Source organism: Camellia sinensis, chromosome 5 (genome assembly GCF_055761805.1).
Source record: "Camellia sinensis isolate YWXY chromosome 5, ASM5576180v1, whole genome shotgun sequence".
In the NCBI taxonomy this organism is placed as follows: domain Eukaryota; kingdom Viridiplantae; phylum Streptophyta; class Magnoliopsida; order Ericales; family Theaceae; genus Camellia; species Camellia sinensis.
The window spans coordinates 202,725,926-202,747,885 of NC_138965.1; the positions used below are offsets into that span (position 1 = coordinate 202,725,926).

At 32.0% G+C, this 21,960-nt stretch overlaps 2 protein-coding genes across 3 annotated transcripts in view; one reads left to right on the forward strand and one right to left on the reverse strand.

Moving 5' to 3' along the window:
* Positions 1-21,960, forward strand: part of LOC114271793 (uncharacterized) — a 286,811-nt gene that overhangs the window by 75,100 nt on the left and 189,751 nt on the right. The gene's annotated exons all lie outside the window — the stretch shown is intronic.
* On the reverse strand, positions 13,276-17,020 carry LOC114305095 (uncharacterized). Its single transcript, XM_082871205.1, has 3 exons — positions 16,447-17,020; positions 14,202-14,383; positions 13,276-14,084 (listed from the first exon to the last, which is right to left on the reverse strand). The coding sequence occupies exons 1-3, from the start codon at positions 16,851-16,853 to the stop codon at positions 13,465-13,467; spliced, it is 1,209 nt and encodes a 402-aa protein (XP_082727331.1). The 5' UTR covers positions 16,854-17,020; the 3' UTR covers positions 13,276-13,464.

The following is a 21,960-nucleotide window of genomic DNA, read 5'->3' on the forward strand; positions in this document are numbered from 1 at the left end:
ACAGCTCATATGCGTGAGAACAACTCTTGGATTTCTTGATCTTTAAGAAGACATGTCGGCCTATAGTGATGAACTCGGCTTAAGCCGACGTACTGGCAGGAAGTACCGATATAGGTTCCATCACCTCAGAATGCCGAGGTAATAGAACCTAGGGGGCAGTTGTGGGAATATATTCTCTGAGTACCAAACACGTGGCCAAGGTGATGCCTACGTGTCAGCCGAGGTGCCACGTGTCCAGGTCATGACGCCGAGGTTATCTCTGAAGATATCGGAATTCGAGATAAGCGGATAAGGGACAAGAGCCCTAGAATGATGAAGGACTTTAACATGGATAAGGATAAAGCTCTTAGGAAGTTTATCTTTATCTCTTGGAGAGTCCAGGATAGGCACTGAGCAAGAGTCCATCGAAGCTAGGCTTCTAGTGGGACAAGGATTGAGTTAATTATAAAAGAGAGGCACCCCCATAGGCCTAAGGTACGCAGTTTATATTCTGAACAGTGAGTTTAGCACTATTGATTATCTTTGAGAGATATACTGACTTGATCGTCGGAGTGCCCCCGGGTGGACGAACCACTGCCGGAATCTTCTCTTTCTGTTACAAGTCAGTTAGGTGTCATCTATTCATTCAGTTCTCTCCAGTTGAATACTGAGTTGGGCAGTGTAATCGGAAAATCACTCACACAGTGTCTAACCTGCAACAGGTTCTGTTTTGCATCAGAAATGGTGGCTGAGCTTGTGTGAAGCTGTCTAGGGGTGTTCTTTCTATTTTTTGTTCCTTTTGAGAATGCTAGCAAATGATTGGATGGGCTTCTTGATGCCAACCTCATTGAGATGATTTAGCCCATTGTGATGCTCTTTACTCCCTCTTTGGTTTATTGATGTTTTGTTTGTACAACTTGTACCTTTCATTATCATCAATAAAGTCTTTTTTTTTTTTGCCGATAAAAAAAAAATGTTGTCAAAGGTTTTCACCTAACGGAACCAGAATTTCAACTACAGAGGGGCAAAGATATGAAAACAAAAAATAATCTTTTATATATCAATTGTTATATAGTGTCATATTTCAATTGTTGATACACAAAATTTAGAAAATTCTAAAATGTGATTTTATGAACGGTTTAGTCCCCTTTTTCTTTTCTTATGAATCCAAAGATCCCATTAAAGTGAAAATTATACAAAACGATAGTCACTTACATGTTTGGATTTAATTTTTTAGGGATAAAAGTGGGTTTCGCCAAATATAAAATTACACATTTGGACAATCTGCACTATAAAAGTTTTGGATTTTCCTTCATTTTGGACAAATCTCACATTACGAACAAAAATGGAATACTTTAATGTAATATCCCAATAACGTAACACTCTAATATAACACACTAAAAAATTCCTTAGTGTATTTTTCTCAATCGTATTTTTCTCTAACGTAACACTCTTAGGCCAAGTTTGGCATGTGGCCAAAAAGCCAAAAAATCAAAAAGTTATTCAAAAAGTTAAAAAGTTATCACTATTCACCAAAAGTCAAAAATTACGACTGCACAACTCCCAATCCCAATTTTTCCCTACACACTAATTTATACAATTTTTTAATACACATTTTTTCATAAAAAGTTAAAAAGTTAACCCAAACAACCATATTTTTTCTCAACTTTTTAGTCTAAAAAGTCAAAAAGTACATTTATTTAGGACATCCCAAACAACCCTAGTATACATTTTCCAAAGGTAACACTCCAATATAACACAAAAAAAGAAAAAGATCTTTGTGTGTTTTTCTCAAACATAATACTCCAATTAATGTAATTTTAAATGTAAAACTCCAATGTAATATACTCCAATGTAACACATACAAAAATACTAAAAAATTCCTTAGTTTATTTTTTCTAAACGTAACACTCACAGTTTAAAATTATAAATTTGCCCAAAATTTATTAAGGAATTTTTGTATTCCTTTTGGAATGGTTTGAAGAATCTCACATCCTTTTTTTGGAGTGTTACATTTAGAAAAAGTACAATAATAAATTTTTTTGTGTATTACATTAGAGTATTAAACTAAAGAGTTTTTTTGGACTATTACATTGAAGTGTTACGTTTAGAAAAAGTACACTAAGAAATTTTTTTGTATTACATTAGAGTGTTACACTAAGGAATTTTTTTGGAGTGTTACGTATGAGAAAAGTATATTAAAGAGTTTTTTGTGTGTGTTATATTAGAGTGTTACACTAAGGAGTTTTTTTTTTTTTGTGTGTGTGTGTGTTACATTAGAGTATTACACTAAGAAGTTTTTTTTAAGTGTTATATTGGAGTGTTACGTTTGGAAAAAGCACATAAAGAATTTTTTTTGGAGTGTTATATTAGAGTGTTACGTTGGAGTATTACAGTTTAAAATTATACATTTGCCTAAAACCATGCAGTTTTTATACTCCTTTTGAAAAATTTGAAAAATTTTACATCCTTTTAGAATGTTTGAAATTTTTCATATTTCAAATCATTTTTATACTCATTTTGAAATGTTTTCTAAATAAAAAGATTCTCATATAAAAATTCATCATAAATTTGATTCATATATATTGTGTATGTTATCTTTCTAGCACAAAAGAAAAAAAATAAAGAAACATAATAGAAGTAAGGGTATAACTGTGTGTGGGTGAAACTCTGACCACACTGCCCGTTTAGTGATCAGCTGGAGAGCACAAGCAGAATAGATGGCTTAAGCAACCTGAAACAGAAAGAAAAAGCTCCGGCGGTGGTTCTTCCACCCGGGGGCACTCCGACGATCAAGTCAGTATATCTCTCAAAGATAATCAAGTACTAAACTGAATACTCAGAATATAAATTACATACCTTAGACCCACGGGGGTGCCTCTCTTTTATAATATACTCAATCCAAGTCCCACTAGAAGTATGACTTCTATGAACTCTAATCTGCTGTTTACTCTGGACTCTTTTAAGAGATAAAGATAAACTCCCTAAGAGTTTTATCCTTATCTTGGTTCAGTCCCCTTTGTGCCTTAGGACTCTCGCCCCTTATCTCGGACTCCGATATCTTCGGAGATGACCTCGGCTTCTCCGAGATTACCTCGGCTTAACTACCAGGGCACGTGGCACCTCGGCTGACACGTCGGCGTCACCATGCCACGTGTTGGTATCCAGAAAATACATCCCCACAAACTGTAAATTTAATTTTCAAATAATATATTAAATTTATCTTTTCAAAATCAATGGGACTAATTAGTTTATAAAAAAAATCGTTAAGATTAAATCGATCACAATTTCTCAATATGAGATTTATAAGTATTTTTTTCTAAAAAGTATTAGCTATTGAGTCTTAATATGATCAAAAAAGAAGTGATATCTACTCAACTCTAACGTATAAATAAAAGAAAAATTATAAGTTAATTGATTCGTTATATATGCCAACTCAATTATCTATTGAAGTGAAAGTGTGCATTTTTATTTTTTTTTCATATTTCAAAAGTTTTTAATTGGTATTTTGTGAATCTCCTTAATATGGCATTAACATTATGAGTATGCCTGTCCCATCAGCTAATAAACAAATTGTGAAAAGATATATAATTAATACATAACAAATGTTAAATTGTACTTTTATTAAATAAATTTTTTTAAAAGAAGAAAAGAAAAAAAAGTTTAAAAGCCTATTTATTTATTTTTTTTTATTTTTTTTTTTTTTGGTGTTCCAATACTTTACGTAGAAGCTTGTACTATTAAGAAATACGAAATTTCTAATATTATTACAGAGCATATCATCGTATTTGAACAGGTGGGCTATGGCCGTTCACTGTCTACGGGTGGTAAAGCTAAGATTTTGACTTTGAAGGGGTGCTATTGAATTAAAATCATAATAAAAATCATAATATAATTTAATTTAATTTTTGTTTGAGGGTAATTAGCACAATTACAAAGACATATATAAATATAAGTTCAAGTTAACTGATCATTATTATCTGTATTTTTATTAATTTAATTTTATATATGATGATTATTATTATTTAAAAAATAATCATATGTCTTTACAAAATATGAGAGCAAAATTGTATTAAGATACACACACAAAAAGAAATACAAAGAGGGATAGAGAAAGAAAAGAGAGAAAAGTGAACAAATAATACACAGAAACTGTTATATATCACTTTTTTTTCCCTCTCTATTTTGATTCACTATATTTACAAAAAATTTATAAACTGATTTTTGTTTATTTTTAGAAAAACATAAAATACAAACGCGTTTGGTAATTGACAAAATGTTTTAAAAAATTTAAAAATATAAAAAAGAGTGAGAAATGGCAATTGGTGACAAGTGGCGGCAGAAGATAGTGGTGGAAAGTGGTGATGGCGGGTGGTGGTGGGTGGTGGCGGGTGAGTGGTGGTGGTGGGTTGGTGGGTGGGTGACGGTCACGGGTGGTGGGTGGCAGCGAGTGAGTGGTGGTGGTGGTGGTGGTGGTGGCGGGTGGTGGGTGATGGTGGCAGGTGGGTGGCGGATGGCGGGTGGTGGTGGGTGGTGGCGGGTGGTGATTGGTGGGCGGGTGACGGTGGCGGAAGGTGGGTGGTGGTGAGTGGGGGGTGTGATGGTGGTGGTGGTGGGGGGAGTGATGGCAAATGGGTGGCGGGTGGATGGTGGTGGTGGTGGTAGTGGTGGTGGTGGTGGTAGTGGTGGCGGCGGGTGGGTGGCAGGTGGCTGGTGGCTGGTTGTGGTAGATGGCTGGTGGTAGCGGGTGGATGGCAGGTGGCTGGTGGCTGGTTGTGGTAGATAGCTGGTGGTAGCGGGTGGTGGATGGTGGTGGCAGATGGGTGGTGAGTGGTGGTGGCGGGTGGTGGTGGCAAGCGGTGGATGGTAGTGGCGGGTGGATGACAGGTGGGTGGTGGTGGTGGTGATGGTGGTGGTGCTGCTGGTAGTGGCGGTGGTGGTGGTGGCGAGGGGTGGGTGGTGGTGGCGAGTGGGTAGCAGGTGGGTGGTGGCTGGTGGTGGGTAGTAGGTGGTGGCTGATGGTGGGTAGTGGGTGGCAGGTAGCTAGTGGGTGGTCGCTGGTGGTGGGTAGTGGGTGGCAAATGGGTGGTGGTAGCGAGTGGTGGTGGGTGGTGAGTGGTGGTGACTGGTGGTGGTGGGGGGTGGATGGTGGTGGCGGAAGACGGTGGTGGAAAATGGTGGCGGGTGGTGGCTAGTGTTGGGTGGTAAAAAAAAAAAAAACTCAAAACTCAAAACGGAAACACATTTTTTTGAGTTTATATTTTTTGGCCAATTTTATAAACTGAGACCACTAATTTATAAATCAAAAGTTTACCAAACAAGTTTTTATTTGAGCTTTTTAAATTTTTATAAATATAAACAGAAAATTGAAAACGTAAGTACTACCAAACGGTACCTAAGTATTTATATAAGATGTGATATAACAAAAAAATAGTGATATATAACATTTTTACTAATATAAAATTTATAAGAATATTTTTTAGCATAATTAATGGTAAATTATACTGACACCCCCTGAGGTTTCTGTTTAATACAGATTCCCCCCCTCACATTTGAAAAATTATATTCCTCTCCTCAAGTTTGTAATCTCATTACAAAGTGATGATATATAAATAAAAATTTTATATAAAATTTTCAAATACAATGATATAACTTAATGGCAACCTTTCACTTTAAATCAAAACGCCCATGAATATAATTTATATTTATAACAATATTACTATCACAATATTTTTATGATATTTTTAGTATAAATTTTTATGTATGAATAGAATTTTTTATTTTTTTTTCCATAATCATTTTTCTTTCTCATCGATTCACCCACATTTATTACAGTATTACCAAACACCGTCATTCACATTTATTACAATATTACTGAATTTTTGTATTTTTTTGTATTTGGTGAATTTTAAAAAAATCATAAAATATTATACTTCTTAAGTATATCTAGATTAGGTGTATTTAAAAAATAAAAAAAAATGTTTAAAATATTTTTAAAAATTCAATAAAAATAAAAAAAACACAAAAAATTAAAAAATTCAATTTTTTGGATAAGTTAAACCAAAGAAAATAATCGTTATTTCTCTTGAAATAACATGAACAAAATATTATCATTATTTTATTATTTTATATGTATAAAGAATAAAAGGCAAATATGTTATTTTAATTTGATAGGAGATGAGTGTAATTTTTCAAACATGGAGAAGGGATCTGTATTAAATAAAAATCTCAGGGGTGTCAGTGTAATTTACCTCATAATTAAATATTTAGAGTGACAAATTAAATAATTTTTTTTAAAAGAAAAAAATAAAGAAAATAGTGATGCAAAATTTCAAAAAACAAATTACTCAAAAAAGATTATAAATATACATTTTTTTATTAGACGGATAATAAGCACAATTTCCCACTTGACCTGACTCCGCCCCTTGCTGTTTATTAATAAAAATATTTTGAAACTTTAATAAAAGAACTCTAATAGGTGTGAGTCTCACTGTAATAATGATATTTTTTTTTTTTTTTTGGGCTTTTCAGGTCATTAAAACTCATTAATTTGAAGGGACATATCATTGTTGGTCTATTAAATTATAGAAGTGTTTTGAAAAGTTGGTAAAAAGTTAAATTTTAATTTTTTACTAAATTTTTTGACTTTTTTTAAAGTGATTTGGGAAGTTGGTAAAAAGATGACTTTTTTTATTTTTAGTTTAATATTTTTTAAAGTGTCACATCACTTCAAAATGACCAAAATATCCTTACTTGACATTTATTTTTTATTTTTTCACTTTTTTCTCATGGCCCAAATTGTAATTTCAACTGTGGCGTTTTTTGACTTCCCAAATGCATAAACTTGCGTTTTGGGCCAGGAGCTTTTTTTGAAGTTGGATAAAAAAACGTGGCGTTTTGATAGTCTTTTCAAAACGGCACATAGTCCGAGGAAAGGATTCAACTACCGTACAGGATGTGGTTTTTTTTTTAACAATAATTCATCCCACTAAAAACATCATCACTAATAGTACTAATATATTAAAAAAGTAAAAAAAAAAAAATACAACTCTAAAATCAAAACATCACATCTTTAATGATAAGACCCACTGTCACCTAATTAGTGGGAACACTAATTAGTGCTCCCAAGCATTATTCTTTTTTTTTATACCATACATAAAAGTGGAATACCGCACTCAACAAAATTTACCCACCTGAGATCACCGGTTTTGCAGTTGGAGACTTTCTTGTTTTTTGTTTTTTTTTCCCTAACAATAGGTGGGTCACCTTTTAGGCAATGGGAAAATAGGGAAGAAAAAAAAAAGAGCTACACTAATCTTTTTAAGGATTTAAAAAATAAATTCAGTTTTATAAAATTTAACATAACTATATTAGATTTCTTTTAAAATTTAATTTACAAAATATTTAGCGTATTTATTTATAATATTTTGTTAGTTGTATGAATAAAAAATTAATGCTATTTCTATAATATTTGAAATATTAATTTTATCTTTTTTTATTTTTGTGTTTAGATACAATTTGTATTAATTACAATTGTTTTAACTTTCCTAAATGGGAGATTAATTATATTAAACCTATGAGATTTATTATATTTAGTATTAAATGGGCTCACATCAAATGGTAAATAGAGTCACGTTAAGTTTTAAGTTGTCCTATTAAGAGTGAGCATAATTCGATTTGGTTCATTTAAGAGTAAACCAATGACTTAATGACCAAACTACCTATGGATTCATGAAATTTGAAATCATATCATAAAAATCTTATAACCAAATCAGATTGAACCAATAAAATGAAATTCGATCCGGTTTGGAATCACATTTTTCATAACATAATCACAAAATATTACTTACAATTTATCTAAGCATATATGTTGGCAAGTTGTAAACAAAAGTATTTTAGATGATTGTTTAGAACTAATTCAACTACTATACAAAATCACATTTGTAAACATATAGGATTAACAACTTATATACAAAAATGTAATACTAACGAAGTGAGTGTCTATGGTAAATAATAAATTTTATATATATATATATATATAAACGGATTAATTCGGTTCCAAATCATAATCGTAACTATAAAATTACAGATCACATCGTAAAGTATGGTTGACCAATTTTAAAAATTAAGACCAAATCATGTATTAAAAAAATAAATCAAACCATGCGGTTTAGTTTAAGATTGAACGTTACCTACTATTCACTAAACAAACTTTAAAGTTGTGTAATCTAATTTTAAATTAATTTTGAATTATACAATACTAAGTTATTTTACTGATAAAGTTGTGTCTTGTTACAAGAAGTGACAAGTAGATTAGTAACAAATAGTAAATATACAAAAATTGTAAATATAATGAAATATTAAGTGGTAAGTAAAGTCACAATGCGTGGTACGTAGAATCAAAACGAATGATAAGTATTGTGCTTATAAATAGTAAGGACTTAATGATATTTTACTTATTACTCAATTAGACCTCAATTACTCCTCAATTAGACTCTACTTACTACTCGTTTATACTCTACTTACTATTTCATCAAACTTGACTTACGATTCAACCAAATATGATTACTAGTCAATAAGATCCAGTTACTATTGATTGATAAGTAGAATGAAAACAAATTGTAGGTAGAGTCACAATAACTGACAAATAATAAATTAGAAACATGAATTTTAAATTATTAAACAAAATGTAAAAGTTTATTAGACTCAGTACTAAAAAAATGTCACTTCATTTGACTTGACCAAAAAAAAAAACTCACGTTATTTGGGGGAGTCGGGAGACCGATTTTTGTATGGATGTGGCGGTTCCTATAATTTATTAGACTTATCTTGGTACTTATTAAGACATTACTTTATTTGACTTGATTTATTACTTAATTAAATTTCACTTACTACTTAATGAGGCTACTTACTATTTCATTAGACTTTACTTACTATTTAATAAAACTCCGCTTACTAGTCTATCAAACTTGAGTAGTAAATTTAAAATGAATAGTAAGTTGTTTAATAAGTAGTAAGTTCAGAACGAGTGACAAGTAAAATAAAAAAGTATGGTAAATAGAATCAAAACGTATAGTAAGTATTGTGTTTATAAATGGTAAGTACTCAGTCATCTAATTGATGGGGTCCATTATTTTTTATGTCTTCCAATTTCGATCTCTTTCTATTTCATTAAATTGCACTTACCACTATATTAGATTTCATTTCCTACTTTATTACTTTTGGCTTATCATTTCATTCAACAATACTTATTGGTCAATGAGATGCCGTTTACCACTTTTTTACACTTCACTTACCATTCAAATAAACCCCACTTATTATCACTTTATTAAACTTGACTATCATTGAAATAAACCTCACTTACCACATCTTTAGACTTGATTTACCAATCAAATTAACCGTACTTACTACCATTCAAATAGACTCCACTTGCTACTTCATTATTCTTGGCTTACCATTTCATTTAATCATATTTATAGTTGATAAGACTCCACTTGCCACTTTTTTATGCTTTACTTACCATTCAAATAAATCTCACTTACTACCACTTTATTAGACTTGACTATCACTAAAATAAACCTCACTTACCATATCTTTAAACTTGATTTACCACTCAAATAATTTCATTAGACTTGACTATCACTGAAATAAACCTCACTTACCACATCTTTAAACTTAATTTACCACTCAAATAACCCTACTTACTACCATTCAAATATATTTCACTTGCTACTTCATTATTTTTGGCTTACCATTTCATTTAATCATACTTATTAATTGATGAGACTCCACTTTCCACTTTTTTAAACTCCACTTACTATTCAAATATGCCTCACTTACTACCATTTCATTAGACTTCACTACTGAGAGGGAGATTTATGGTCTGATGTGGGTCGAGCTAGTTTAAGTCTCAGTCAAGGGCTTTAGCTTGGTTAGATTTTGGATACGAACTATACCGAGATATTAGCCCGGTCTCATAGTGCAAGTTTGAGGTATTAGCCCGGTTGAGATGTGCGTTCCACTAAGTGGGGCAGAATTCATCCTCGGAAGACCTGATTCGACTGGGTAGAAGCTCGGTCAGGACTATGGAGCACGGCTGAGCCCATGTTCAGGTTTGACCAACAAGGCCAGACAGGAAACGCGGTCCCAAGGGAAGGGCGTGGCGCCGCGATGAGCATAGCTCAGTAGGAAGTGCTACGCGGCGTGGTGGAACTGCGGGAAGAAAATTCTGCCATCCGTACACGTCAATACCATTTGACGGTATTATCGCTTGGTGTTTGGCAATATGTGCACCTGCACATGGAGGAATGTAAGAGGGGAACATATCCACATGTCAGGAGGACGACAGACAAAGAGGAGCACGCAGAAATTATATAAACGGTGCAGCGTATCCATGCACAGGTCTGGAATATCTGATCACCAGAACTACCTAATCCTTTGTCTCTCTTTCTCTCTCTAAATGTGCTAACTTGATCATCAGAGGGTTTTTCCGACAGCACACCGCCGGGTTGCTCATCATCTTTGTGTTCTTAGGTCACACGGAAAGGAACGAAGCTTGGACACGAGGAGTACAAAAGGCAACAAATATTTCCTCCCCGTACAACTACCATTCAAATAAACTCACTTATCATTTCATTAGATTTGACTATTAAACTTGATTGCTGACAATGATTAAACATGGCACTAGTATATTACATGTGACACTCATAGAATTCACATGTGACTATTAACAATGATTAAAATAATACTAATAGATCATACGTGACAACCTTATTTCATACATGTATACATCGCACTTCACTAAAAGCCTAGCTAGTGAAAATGGCTAACAAAAATCTAAAAATACTACATCATAGAGCTCTACAGTTAGTCTTGGTAGCGATGATGATTTTCAAACACCTCCAACAATAGGTCCTACACTAATCCATTAGAAAAGACATGGTATGGAACCAAATGTCACTTCCACAATAAACCTCTTTTCATTCATGATCCATGGCAATCAGATGTGGATCACGTAATTGTTGGTGACGCATACATCGACCACCACATGGGGTCAATGTTGACATGAAAAACTTCAAAATGGCAAGAGCACTTCGAAAAACGTTATGAACTTGAGATATATTGTCGATGGCATGGGCTACTCAATTAAATTCTACTTACTATTCAATAATCTTTCACTTATTATTTCATTACACTTACTACTTAATGAATTTTCACTTACTTCATTAGATTTTACTTCATACTCAATTAAATTTCACTTATTACTCAATAATCTTCCAATTACTACTTCATTACATTTCGCTTACTGCTTAATGAGTTTCTATTTACTATTTCATTAGAATTCACTTATTATTCAATGAGTTTTTGTTTACTACTTTATTAAACTTTAGTTACTATTCAAATAAACTCCACTTACTACGTCACTAGACTTGACTTACTACTTACTATTTCATGATAAGTAGACTTGAGTTATCACTTAATGAGATTCCACTTATAATTTTATTAGACTTCACTTACTACTCAATTAAACCCTACTTATTATTTAACGAGTTTCTAGTTACTATTGCATAAGAATTTACTTACTACTCAATTAGCTTTCACTTACTACTTCATTCTATTTTACTTACTACTCAATTAAACTCGACTTACTACTTAGGCTAGGTTTGGCACAACACAAAAAAGCTAAAAAGTCAAAAAGTCACTATCCTATTTAAATCATATCATCTTATTTAAATCACATCACCTCTCTACCACATTACTTCAAACCTAATCCATATTTTATAAAAAGTCAAAAAGTGTACTTATTTAGATCATTCCAAACAACCTTTTAATGAATTTTTAATTACTACTTCATTAAATTTTAGTTATTACTCAATGAATTTCTACTTTCTACTTAATCAAGCTCTACTTACTAATTAAACCATGATTTACTAATCAATAAGACACCACTTTAGTAGACTTAAGTTACTAGTCAATGAAATTATACTTATTATTTCATTAAACTTGACTTAAAATTTTAAAACTCCACTTTTGCTTTAACTAAATGAAATGATTTTCCAACAAAACCTTAAAATTTATAAAATAAAATATCACACAATGTTAAAATAAAAGAGAGATAGAGACATAGATAAATTATTATCTGAAAATTGTCTTCAATTTGTAAAATCTAAATCACCATCTTTCATTTATTCTTTGTGAAAAAAAAAAAAATATATATATATATATATATATAATAAATAAAAAAAAACACACAATCTTATTCATTGTGTATGTAAATGAGTTGAGAGTTCTTCTAAATTTTCCTAATTAACTATATTCTTATATGAGTGATTATTTAGTACTCCCGAAATATTGACACGTGATGCTCCATAAGATTTTGATTAGTGGAGAGACACAATGACCCACGATTTATGTTGAGGATGGGAGAACAACATGGGACTAACTAATTGGTGATTGGTTTAGAATATGGACACGTGGTACTCCGAAAGTATTGAATAATTTTCCTTCTTATATAGCCATTAATGTTTTCAAATGTAGTAGATAAAAAAAAAGTAATTACTGTACATTTATTCATTTGTTACCATTATTAACAAATGATAAGTCTTTTTAAGTTATTTTATTTTCAATTTATATTTTACAATATTTTAGATATTAAAAAATATTATGAAGAAAACTTATGAATTTTATGAAGGAAAAAATATTTCATTATGGATACTAAATTGATTAAAAAAAATTATGAATTTATAAAAGTTTCTAAAATATTTTTTGAGGTGTTGTAGTTATAAAAAGTAACTATTTTAAATTAATTTTTTTTAAAATATGTTTAAATAACTTACAATTTAAAAACATTTTTTTTATTTATTTTTGATATTGTATCAAAATTTGTTTTTTCACAACAATGACTATTTTAAAAAAAATAGTAAATTTTAACAAATTTTAATAAATTAATATTTACATATCATATTTTACTTTTTACAAATCATAACAAGATGACAAAATATGGAGAGAAAATAATTAAATATAGTGTGTCATTAGTATTTAAAATTAATTTAAAATGTAAAAGATGATACAATTTTCAAATAATAAAAGTGATATGTTTAGCATATAATATTGTAAATAGTAAGCTCATTCATAACAAATAGTAATAAATAAATGAATAGCAAATAGTTAGTATTTTTGTAACAAACGGTAAGTTAATATTATTTTTTTTATTTCAAAATTAAGTAAAACTATTCTACTTTTTGAAAAATTATACTATTTTGTTGATTTTTTAAAACTTTTATATGAGAAATAATATAACTTAAAATGAGTTAAAAACTCACTTTTTAACTTTTTATTCACGAACACACGACTCCTAAATCTAACGATCACCATACATGAAAAATGCTAGTGGCATTTTGATCATGTGGCAGAATTTTAGGAAAAGTTAAAAAGAGTTCTGCACACTAATGAACAAACGAGTAAAAAAGCGACAAAATTCCAAATTTAGGCAAGACGTTTGGCGAATACCATCGCAGCTATGATGATAAAAATCGCAGCAATTATGGCCACCATGAACAGGGGCAAGGGGAGATCCTTCCCCATATCTGCAAGAACTCCAACTGCACAAGCAACAATGCCAGCCTTTGCCAGAATGGAGGTTGCTGCCTTCCAGTGGGTGTCAGCAAGAAGAATTGCAGCCCCACTATCAGCCAAACCTATTGCGTAAGAAGCCTTAGCAAAATTGGATGTGGTAGTACGACTAGCTGCTGCAGCAGAGACTCTAAAGACTGTCATTGCCACATTTACCCCATACTCGCCTGGTCGATCTGTAGTGTGGGCAACACGTGGTACCACTGATGAAGGGACATCCCCTGGAGCTGGAGGATCTCCATTATTATTGACACGTCCCATCTCCAAGTCTCCCTCACGAGGGGCATTCATACTACCAGTGGCATCTCCACTAATATTGGCAAATCCGCCAGCACCTTCCTCATGAGGGACTTGCCCTTTCCCTGGGGGCGAATGTTTCACATTAGAACTGGGATCTCCATTATTATTAACCAATCCGATGCCAACAGGCACCCCTCCACCTTCAAGTGATGAGGGTCGTGACAGAGAAGTACCTATGATGAATGATCAAAAGATGCAAACAGTTAGGGGAGTGGTGGTATCTAGTTGAAAATCATTTCTTAACTGTATTTTCAGAAATAAAAATTACTTGCTGCATGAATTTGGCTCACCAGCCATGTCACCACGTTGGATAGAACGACAACAGTCCGTTCTCGAGTAATAGTACTTCTGTTCCAAACTCTTCAACGCTGCGTCCAACTTCTTCGCAACTATCTCGTGGTTATGGAACATGTTGAACAAGCAGCAAAGCCCGTGGTTGTACATCTCGTCGACCTCGCGATTGCTGAAATAACTGAAGAAATCACAAAAGCAGAAACCAGAGAGCTCGTTGAGATCAATTACTTCTAAAAAAAAAAAAATTAAAAATTATGGTAATAAAGAGCATAATTTATTAGTTAACGGATGATTATTCAATATTTTATGGACACATGGTACTCCATAAGGTTTTGATTGGTAGAGAGGAGTAGGGATCCACGATTTATGTTGGGGATGGACGAACAACATGAGAGTTAAGTAATTGGTGATTGGCTTGAAGTATGACCACGTGGTGTTTCGAAATTATTAAATAATTTTCCTTAGTTAACTGTTAGTTCATTTATTATTGGGATATGTACAAAATCAAGTAATAAAATAGTAAAGACTTTATTTTCTTAGAATAAAGTGTGAATAAGTTGATATTAACAAAAAATACCAGTAAAAAAAAACTATTAAATTATAGTTTATCTGACAAATTTTTTTTTTACTAAATATTAGAACTAACAGTTTTATTTTCTTAGTAAGATGTCTAAAACATAGTTGATGGCCATGGTATTAGAAGAATTAGAGATGTGAATCTGTGTCTTCTGGCTATGTGGTGGTGGAGGTTTGGGTGTGTGGGGAAGGCTCTTTGGAAGGATATTATTTGCAAGTATAAGTATGCTCCAAAGTCTTGGCTGCCTCCAATTGATTCCCACATTAGTGGATCTGGCGTATGGACTGACTTACTGTCAGTAGTTATCTCTAGGCCTCCCTTTTTTGGATTTTCTGCACTCCAATGTTAGTATTGCTTTTAGGAGATGGTATTAGATGCCCTTTCTGGAATGACTTATGGGTTGGTGCTGGTTGTTTGAAGACTGTCTTCCCTAGGTTGTATCTGCTTTCACAAGATAAAGAAGACTGTTTTTGATATTTTGAGTAGCAGGTCTTCATCTAATGGGTGGGTGTTTAATTTTAGAAGAAATCTCTATTCCTAGGAACCTGGAGATTTCTCTACTCTTGTTCATTTGCTCAATTCTGTCCCAAAGTTAGGTGTAGAGGATAAATTGGTGTGGACTTTTGGTGCCTCAGGGGTTTATTCAGTGAAATCAGCTTATGAGTGGCTTTCTTTGAATGACAGACCCGTTTAGTGGTGCCTAGCTTGTTCTGGAAGGGCATCTCTCCACCAAGAATGCAGTTCACATGTTGGTTGGCATGGAGAGGTGGGCTTAAAACATCTATGTTTCTTCAAAATATTGGTGCTCTGGATCCCAGTGGAAGTTTTCTTTGCTGTTTCTGTAATTCTTGTGCTGAAGATGTGAGTCATGTTCTCCTTTATTGTCATTTTGCCTGGAGTACCTGGTCTGACTTGGTAAAGTGGTGGAGTTTGGTGTGGGTTGTGCCTAAAACTATTAATCAACTGTTGGATTGGTGGAGTGGCTTTAAGTATAAGAAAATGCTCAAGTGTATGTGGGAAGCCTTGCCTTATGTGGTTATGTGGTTTGTGTGGAAGGCCAGGAATGAAGTCAAATTTGCTAGATCAGTGCCTAACTGGTGTGAAGTTTGTGAGTCCATTAAGTTGCACATTGCTCTTTTGGTGAAGTACCATATTAAGGGGGTGGATTTTTCCGTCAATGATTTCCTTTATAGTTTGAAGTCTATCAGGGGGCTATAATTTTATTATTATTATTATTATTATTATACATAAATAATTTAATTAAAATTTATAAAATATTATTTCTTCAAAAAAAAAAAAAAAAGATTTTGTCTAATGCTTTGAATTGCTAGTGAATTTTAGAAGGAAGAAAAAATATCAAACCAAAAGTATGTATCGGAATAATCAGTTTGGATGAGATTTGAGAGGTTTTAGGCGAAAATCGTTTTGTTATAAATCAAAATAATATGTGAAAGAAAAAGGCAAAGATTGGTAGCTTGTTGGAGTCAAATTCCTGGTTCAGCGCGCACTTGATCAATGTTACAAATACTTGCCATGGATCACTAGTTTGAAAACTTCATGGTAAAGACATATTGAAAGAACTTGGTTGAATAAATAGACTATATCCATTAGTAAGTGTACCTAATATTAATTTGTCAATTTAAAATAAGCGTGAGAGTTCTTACTCAGAGTTAAAGCGAATGGGCACGAACTGCTGCTCCACAGGGTTACAACCGATCAGGAGATGGGATATCCCGGGCGGCGACATAGTCTTCGATGGGTCATCAAACCTCCGATAAAATCCAATTTTCAGAAAAACACGGTGCAGTCCATGGGCTAGTAAGGTTGTGCCAGCACAACACAAAACAATTAGTTTTGGTCTCTCTGAATCAGGCCGGAGGATTCCGGTGGAGATGTTTTTGGATCCATGGGTTCGGAGAGGGATAGAGAGAGGGAGAGAAGATGTCTTTGGGTCTCTCTGACTCAGACCGTACTCAGGGGATTCCGGTAGAGACATCCTTGGTTTCCATGAATACTTCACTGACACAGGCCGGAGATACGGGATTCCGGTGGAGTTGTCCTTTGCTTCCATGGATTCGGAGAGAGAGAGAGAGAGAAGATGGACTTCGACAAATGCACAAATCCAAAAAGCCAAGTAGAATGGCAAATTTCCGTTGAAAAAAAAAAAAAAAGAAAAGAAGTAGAATAGCAAATTTCGAAATTACCACCGTCAGGATACTTAGCAGAAGGTGCTTTTCTGAATTTCATTTATTTATATCATCCGAAATTAAATATTGAGTTTTTATTTTTGTTAATTTAAACTTCAACCTTTTGATTTGTTTTTAATTTAAAATATTTATCTATTTTTTTTAAATAAAATCAACGAAAAAAGTGATATTTTAATCAATAAACTCAATAAAAAAATAATATTTTAGGCATTTTATATGTATATATATATATATATTGAATTTAATAATTAAAATATTCTTTTTTTATCGATTTTAATTAACTAAAATAGACAAATTGTTTAAATTGAAAGAAAATCGAGAGATTGAGGTTTAAATTAATAAAATTAAAAATTCAGGATTTATTTTGTTATAAATTTCAAGCTCTAGGGTTTTTTTTTTTTTTTTTGTAATTGTCCCTTTTATTTTTTTTACTAGTTACAATATGAAAAATATAATTCTTTTTCATTTTTTATCTTTGTACACACTATTATTTATTTTACCTATTTATAGAGACAAACTATTTAAGAGTCACGTAAGACTCTTCAAATGTGGCTAAATTTGAAGAATTTTGTTAAATAACTGTTGTAATAACTAGTCTGTTTGAGTGACAAAAATATGATAATACTAGCTATTATGGCTAACAAGTCTCATTTAAAGAGTCTCTTGGATCCAATAAAATTAGTATAATGTATATATTTTAAGAAAAATTACTTATCAATGTACTTTTAAAAAATTAATAATAAATCAATGAAAATTTTTATACTAAGAATTTCATTATTTTGTAAATATTTCATAAAAACTCCATTGGGTGTAATTTCTCCTATATTTTATCTTATGTATTCATTTTTTTATATTTTTATTTTAATTTATTTTTTAGTCTAATCTATTTCTTCAAATATTACTCATTTTATAGAATGTTATATCAACAATAAAGATAGAGGCAAATTATCGTAAATGACAAATAGATATTTCCTAAACTTTTAAGACTAACTACGTTTAGTTAGTGAATATGAGTTGAGACAAAATATCTAATTATATACCTAATGCATTGAAATTAGAAAAATAAATTATACTAGACAATTTAATTAAGGGCGAATTATACTAACGGTCCCTATAGTTTGGGGCTTATGCCATTTTAGTCCCTGACTTTTCAATGGTGATACATTTGACCTTGAATTCTAAATCTTGTTTCAAATAAAGACAATTAAAAATATCATTACTTAATTTTAGGGGCAAAATCTTCAATTTGATAAAATATAAACTAATTTAACAAAAATAAATGTCAAAAAAATATTTTTAAATTTTTAAAAATTATTTCTACTTACTAAAGATAAAATTATGTAAAATTGATAAATCTTTTAGATATTTTTTTTTTACCAAATTAATTTTTATTATGTATTTGGATGATAATTATGTAATGAGTGATTGTTTTTATTTTCATTAAATTAGTTTCTATTTTTCCAAAAGTCAAATATAACAATAACTTTGATATCATTATTAAACTAATCCACTAAATCAAAACACCCAAAACTAAAAACATTTCATATATTAAATATATCGATTACACATTAAAATCCTAACAACCACCCATTACATGATAATCATCCAAACACATAATAAAAATTAATTTGGTAAAATAAATAAATAAATGTCTAAAAGATTTTGCAATTTTACATAATTTTATCTTTGATGGGCAGAAATAATTTTTAAAATTTTAAAAATATTTTTTTGATATTTATTTTTGTTGAATTAGTTTATATTTTATCAAATTAACGATTTTGCCCTTGAAATTAAGTAATAGTATATTCAATTGTCCTTATTTAGAATAAGATTCAAAATTCATGATCAAATAGTGACACAAGTCTCAAACTATAGGGAATATTAGTGTAATTTGCCTTTTAATTAACATATATTATATACCTAATAGGTTGGAGATGTGAAATTTCTTATACATATTTACTAAAAAATTGATTCACTAATTACAATATAGTGAAGCTTATACCACTAAATTTAGCTTACATGTTTGTTTGTGGGGAGTCCGAAATGGGTTTGTCCCACATCGGTTTTAGAGGCATCCACAACTGACTTAAACTAACTCCTCTTAATTAGTATGAGACTTTTTTTAAATAAAATCAAAACTGTGAAACTTCAGCCAAAGTGGACAATATTGTACTCGTAGAGTTGGGTTGGCAGTTTCATTTGGCGCTGTCTATGAAACTCCCTCTGATGTGAGTCCCCTGGCGTTTGGAGCCAATTAACTGGGGTCTTATGTGGAAGCTCGAAATGGGTTTGTTCTATATCGGTTTGAGAGATATATACAATCCACTTAATAAGTTGACTAACTCCTTCTAACTAGCATAAAGTCTTTTCTAAAGAAGAATAAAATCGTAAAATTTTAACCAAAGCAAATAATATTGTGCTAGTGGAGTTGGGTTGGCGGCTTCAGATTGCATTAGTTTTTTGGTACAAACAAAAGATTTAATATTTTGGAATTAATGAAAACCATATCATACACTAAAAAAAAAAAAAAAAAAAAAAGTAATTAGTAAGATTAGGTTTTACTGCACCTGTTTCGAAAAAAATATAAAAAATAAAACACCGCGTCCCATTAATACATTATTCAAAACTTCTACGTTTGAATGAAATAAAAAACAACCGTGATACATAACTCTTTGTTAAGCTCTAAATCTAACCCTACGGTGTCGTTTGGTACCATTACATTTTAAATTTTTTATTTATATTTATAAAATTTTAAAAATTTAAATAAAAATTTATTTGATAAAATTTTAGATTTATAAATTAGTGGTCTCAGTTTATAAATTTAGCCAAAAAATAAAACACAAAAAATATATTTCCGTTTTAAGTTTTGAGTTTTTCTTTTTTTACCACCCAACACTAGCCACCACCTGCCACCATTTTACACCACCGTCTTCCGCCGCCACCACCCACCCCCCACCACCACCTGCCACCACCATTCACCACCTACCTGCCACCACCACCCACCTGCTATCCACTCGCTACCACCACCCACCCCTCGCCGCCAGCACCACCACCACCACCACCCACCTGCCATCCACCCGCCACCACCCACCACCCGTTACTACCATCCACCGCCCACCACCTACTTGCCACCACCACTCATCACCCACCTGCCACCTCCATCCACCACTTGCCACCCACCCGTCACCACTACCCACCACCACCACCACCACCACCACAACCACCACCATCACCCACCACCCACCCGCCACCCACATGCCATCATACCCACCACCCACCACCACCACCCCCACCCCCACCCCCACCCACTCACTACCACCTACTACCCGCCACTGTCACCCACCCACCACCACCACCACCGGCCACCAACCTGCTATCACCACCCACCACCCACTCGCTACCACCTGCCACCGTCACCCACCCACCCACCATCACCACCCGCCATTCGCCATTTGCCACCCACCTACCACCACCACCACCCACTCGCTACCACCAGCCACCGTCACCCACCCACCCACCCACCACCACCACCCGTCAACACCCACAACCCACTCGCTACCACCCGCCACCACCCGTCACCGTCACCCACCCACCCACCACTACCAGCTATCCATCACCCACCGTCACCACTTTCCACCACCGTCTTCCGCCGCCACTTGCCACCACTTTCCATATCTCACTTTTTTTTATATTTTTAAAATTTTTTAAACATTTTGTCAATTACCACACGCGTTTGTAATTTATGTTTTTTAAAAAATAAATAAAAACTAATTTATAAAATTTTTATAAATATAAACTGAAAATGTAAACGTTATCAAACACACCCCGCACAACTGGTGGGGTAAAATAAAAATTAATAAGTATAAACATCACATCATAGACAGGTCTCACCTATTAAAGCTCTCCTTAAAACTCTCCTTATAGAGCTAGAAGGCATTTCTCAATAAAAATAAACACCACGTTTTTACCTAATACAAACTTCCAACCAAACAAGCAAAAGGTTCTTTACAAATAAATAAATGTAACACGTTGGGATAGTTTAATTACTCACTTTAATACACTTCTATAGTTTAATTAGTTTTTTTTTTTTTGTTAGATATGTTCTTTGCTATTTTATTTAGGATAAATTATAAATACAATTGTTGAGATTTGTTTAAAATATAGATTGTTCCTTGTAATTTAATAAAATACAGAAACACCATTGTCAAAATTTTTTATTTAACAGAATTAACTAAAAAAATAAAATTCATAATTACTATCCAATGCAATAATAAAATTATTAATTAAAACATATTTCTAATATTATTAAAAATTGTTAATTGACTTGATGATTTATTAATAAAAGAAACAATTTGTTATGAAATTAAAAACCTCAGGAGATGGAATTAATTTTCAGAACCACAAGAAGTGATTCGTATTTTAATTAAATTTCAGCAGATATATTTGTAATTTACCTTTTTATGTACTTGCATGATAATCGTGTTATGCACGGTCTTTAATAAATATACAAAAATTAATTTAAAATTAAATAATAAACATATTAAATATATTATGATGGTTTTGAATTAAGTAATTCTACTATTTTTATCAAGTCTACCTTTTTTATTTTTATTCAGTGTGTTTGGTTTCAGTTTTTTAAATTTAATTTTTTAAAAATTAAGTTTTTTATTTTTTGTATTTTTTTATTTTTAGTAAATATTTTTAGAATTTTAAGTAAATTTTTTTATTTTTTTAAATGCACCTTATTTATATATATTTAAATAGTAAAATATTTGTGAAAAAAATATTTTAAAAAATTAATAAATACACAAAAATATAAAAAAAATTACTGAATTTTTATTTTTTTTATATTTTTGATATTTAGTGAATTTTTAAAAAAAAAATTTACAAATCTAATATTTTTTAAGTGTATTAGTATGTCTAAAAATTTAGTGAAAACAAAAAAAAAAAATAAGGAGAACGAAAAGGTAA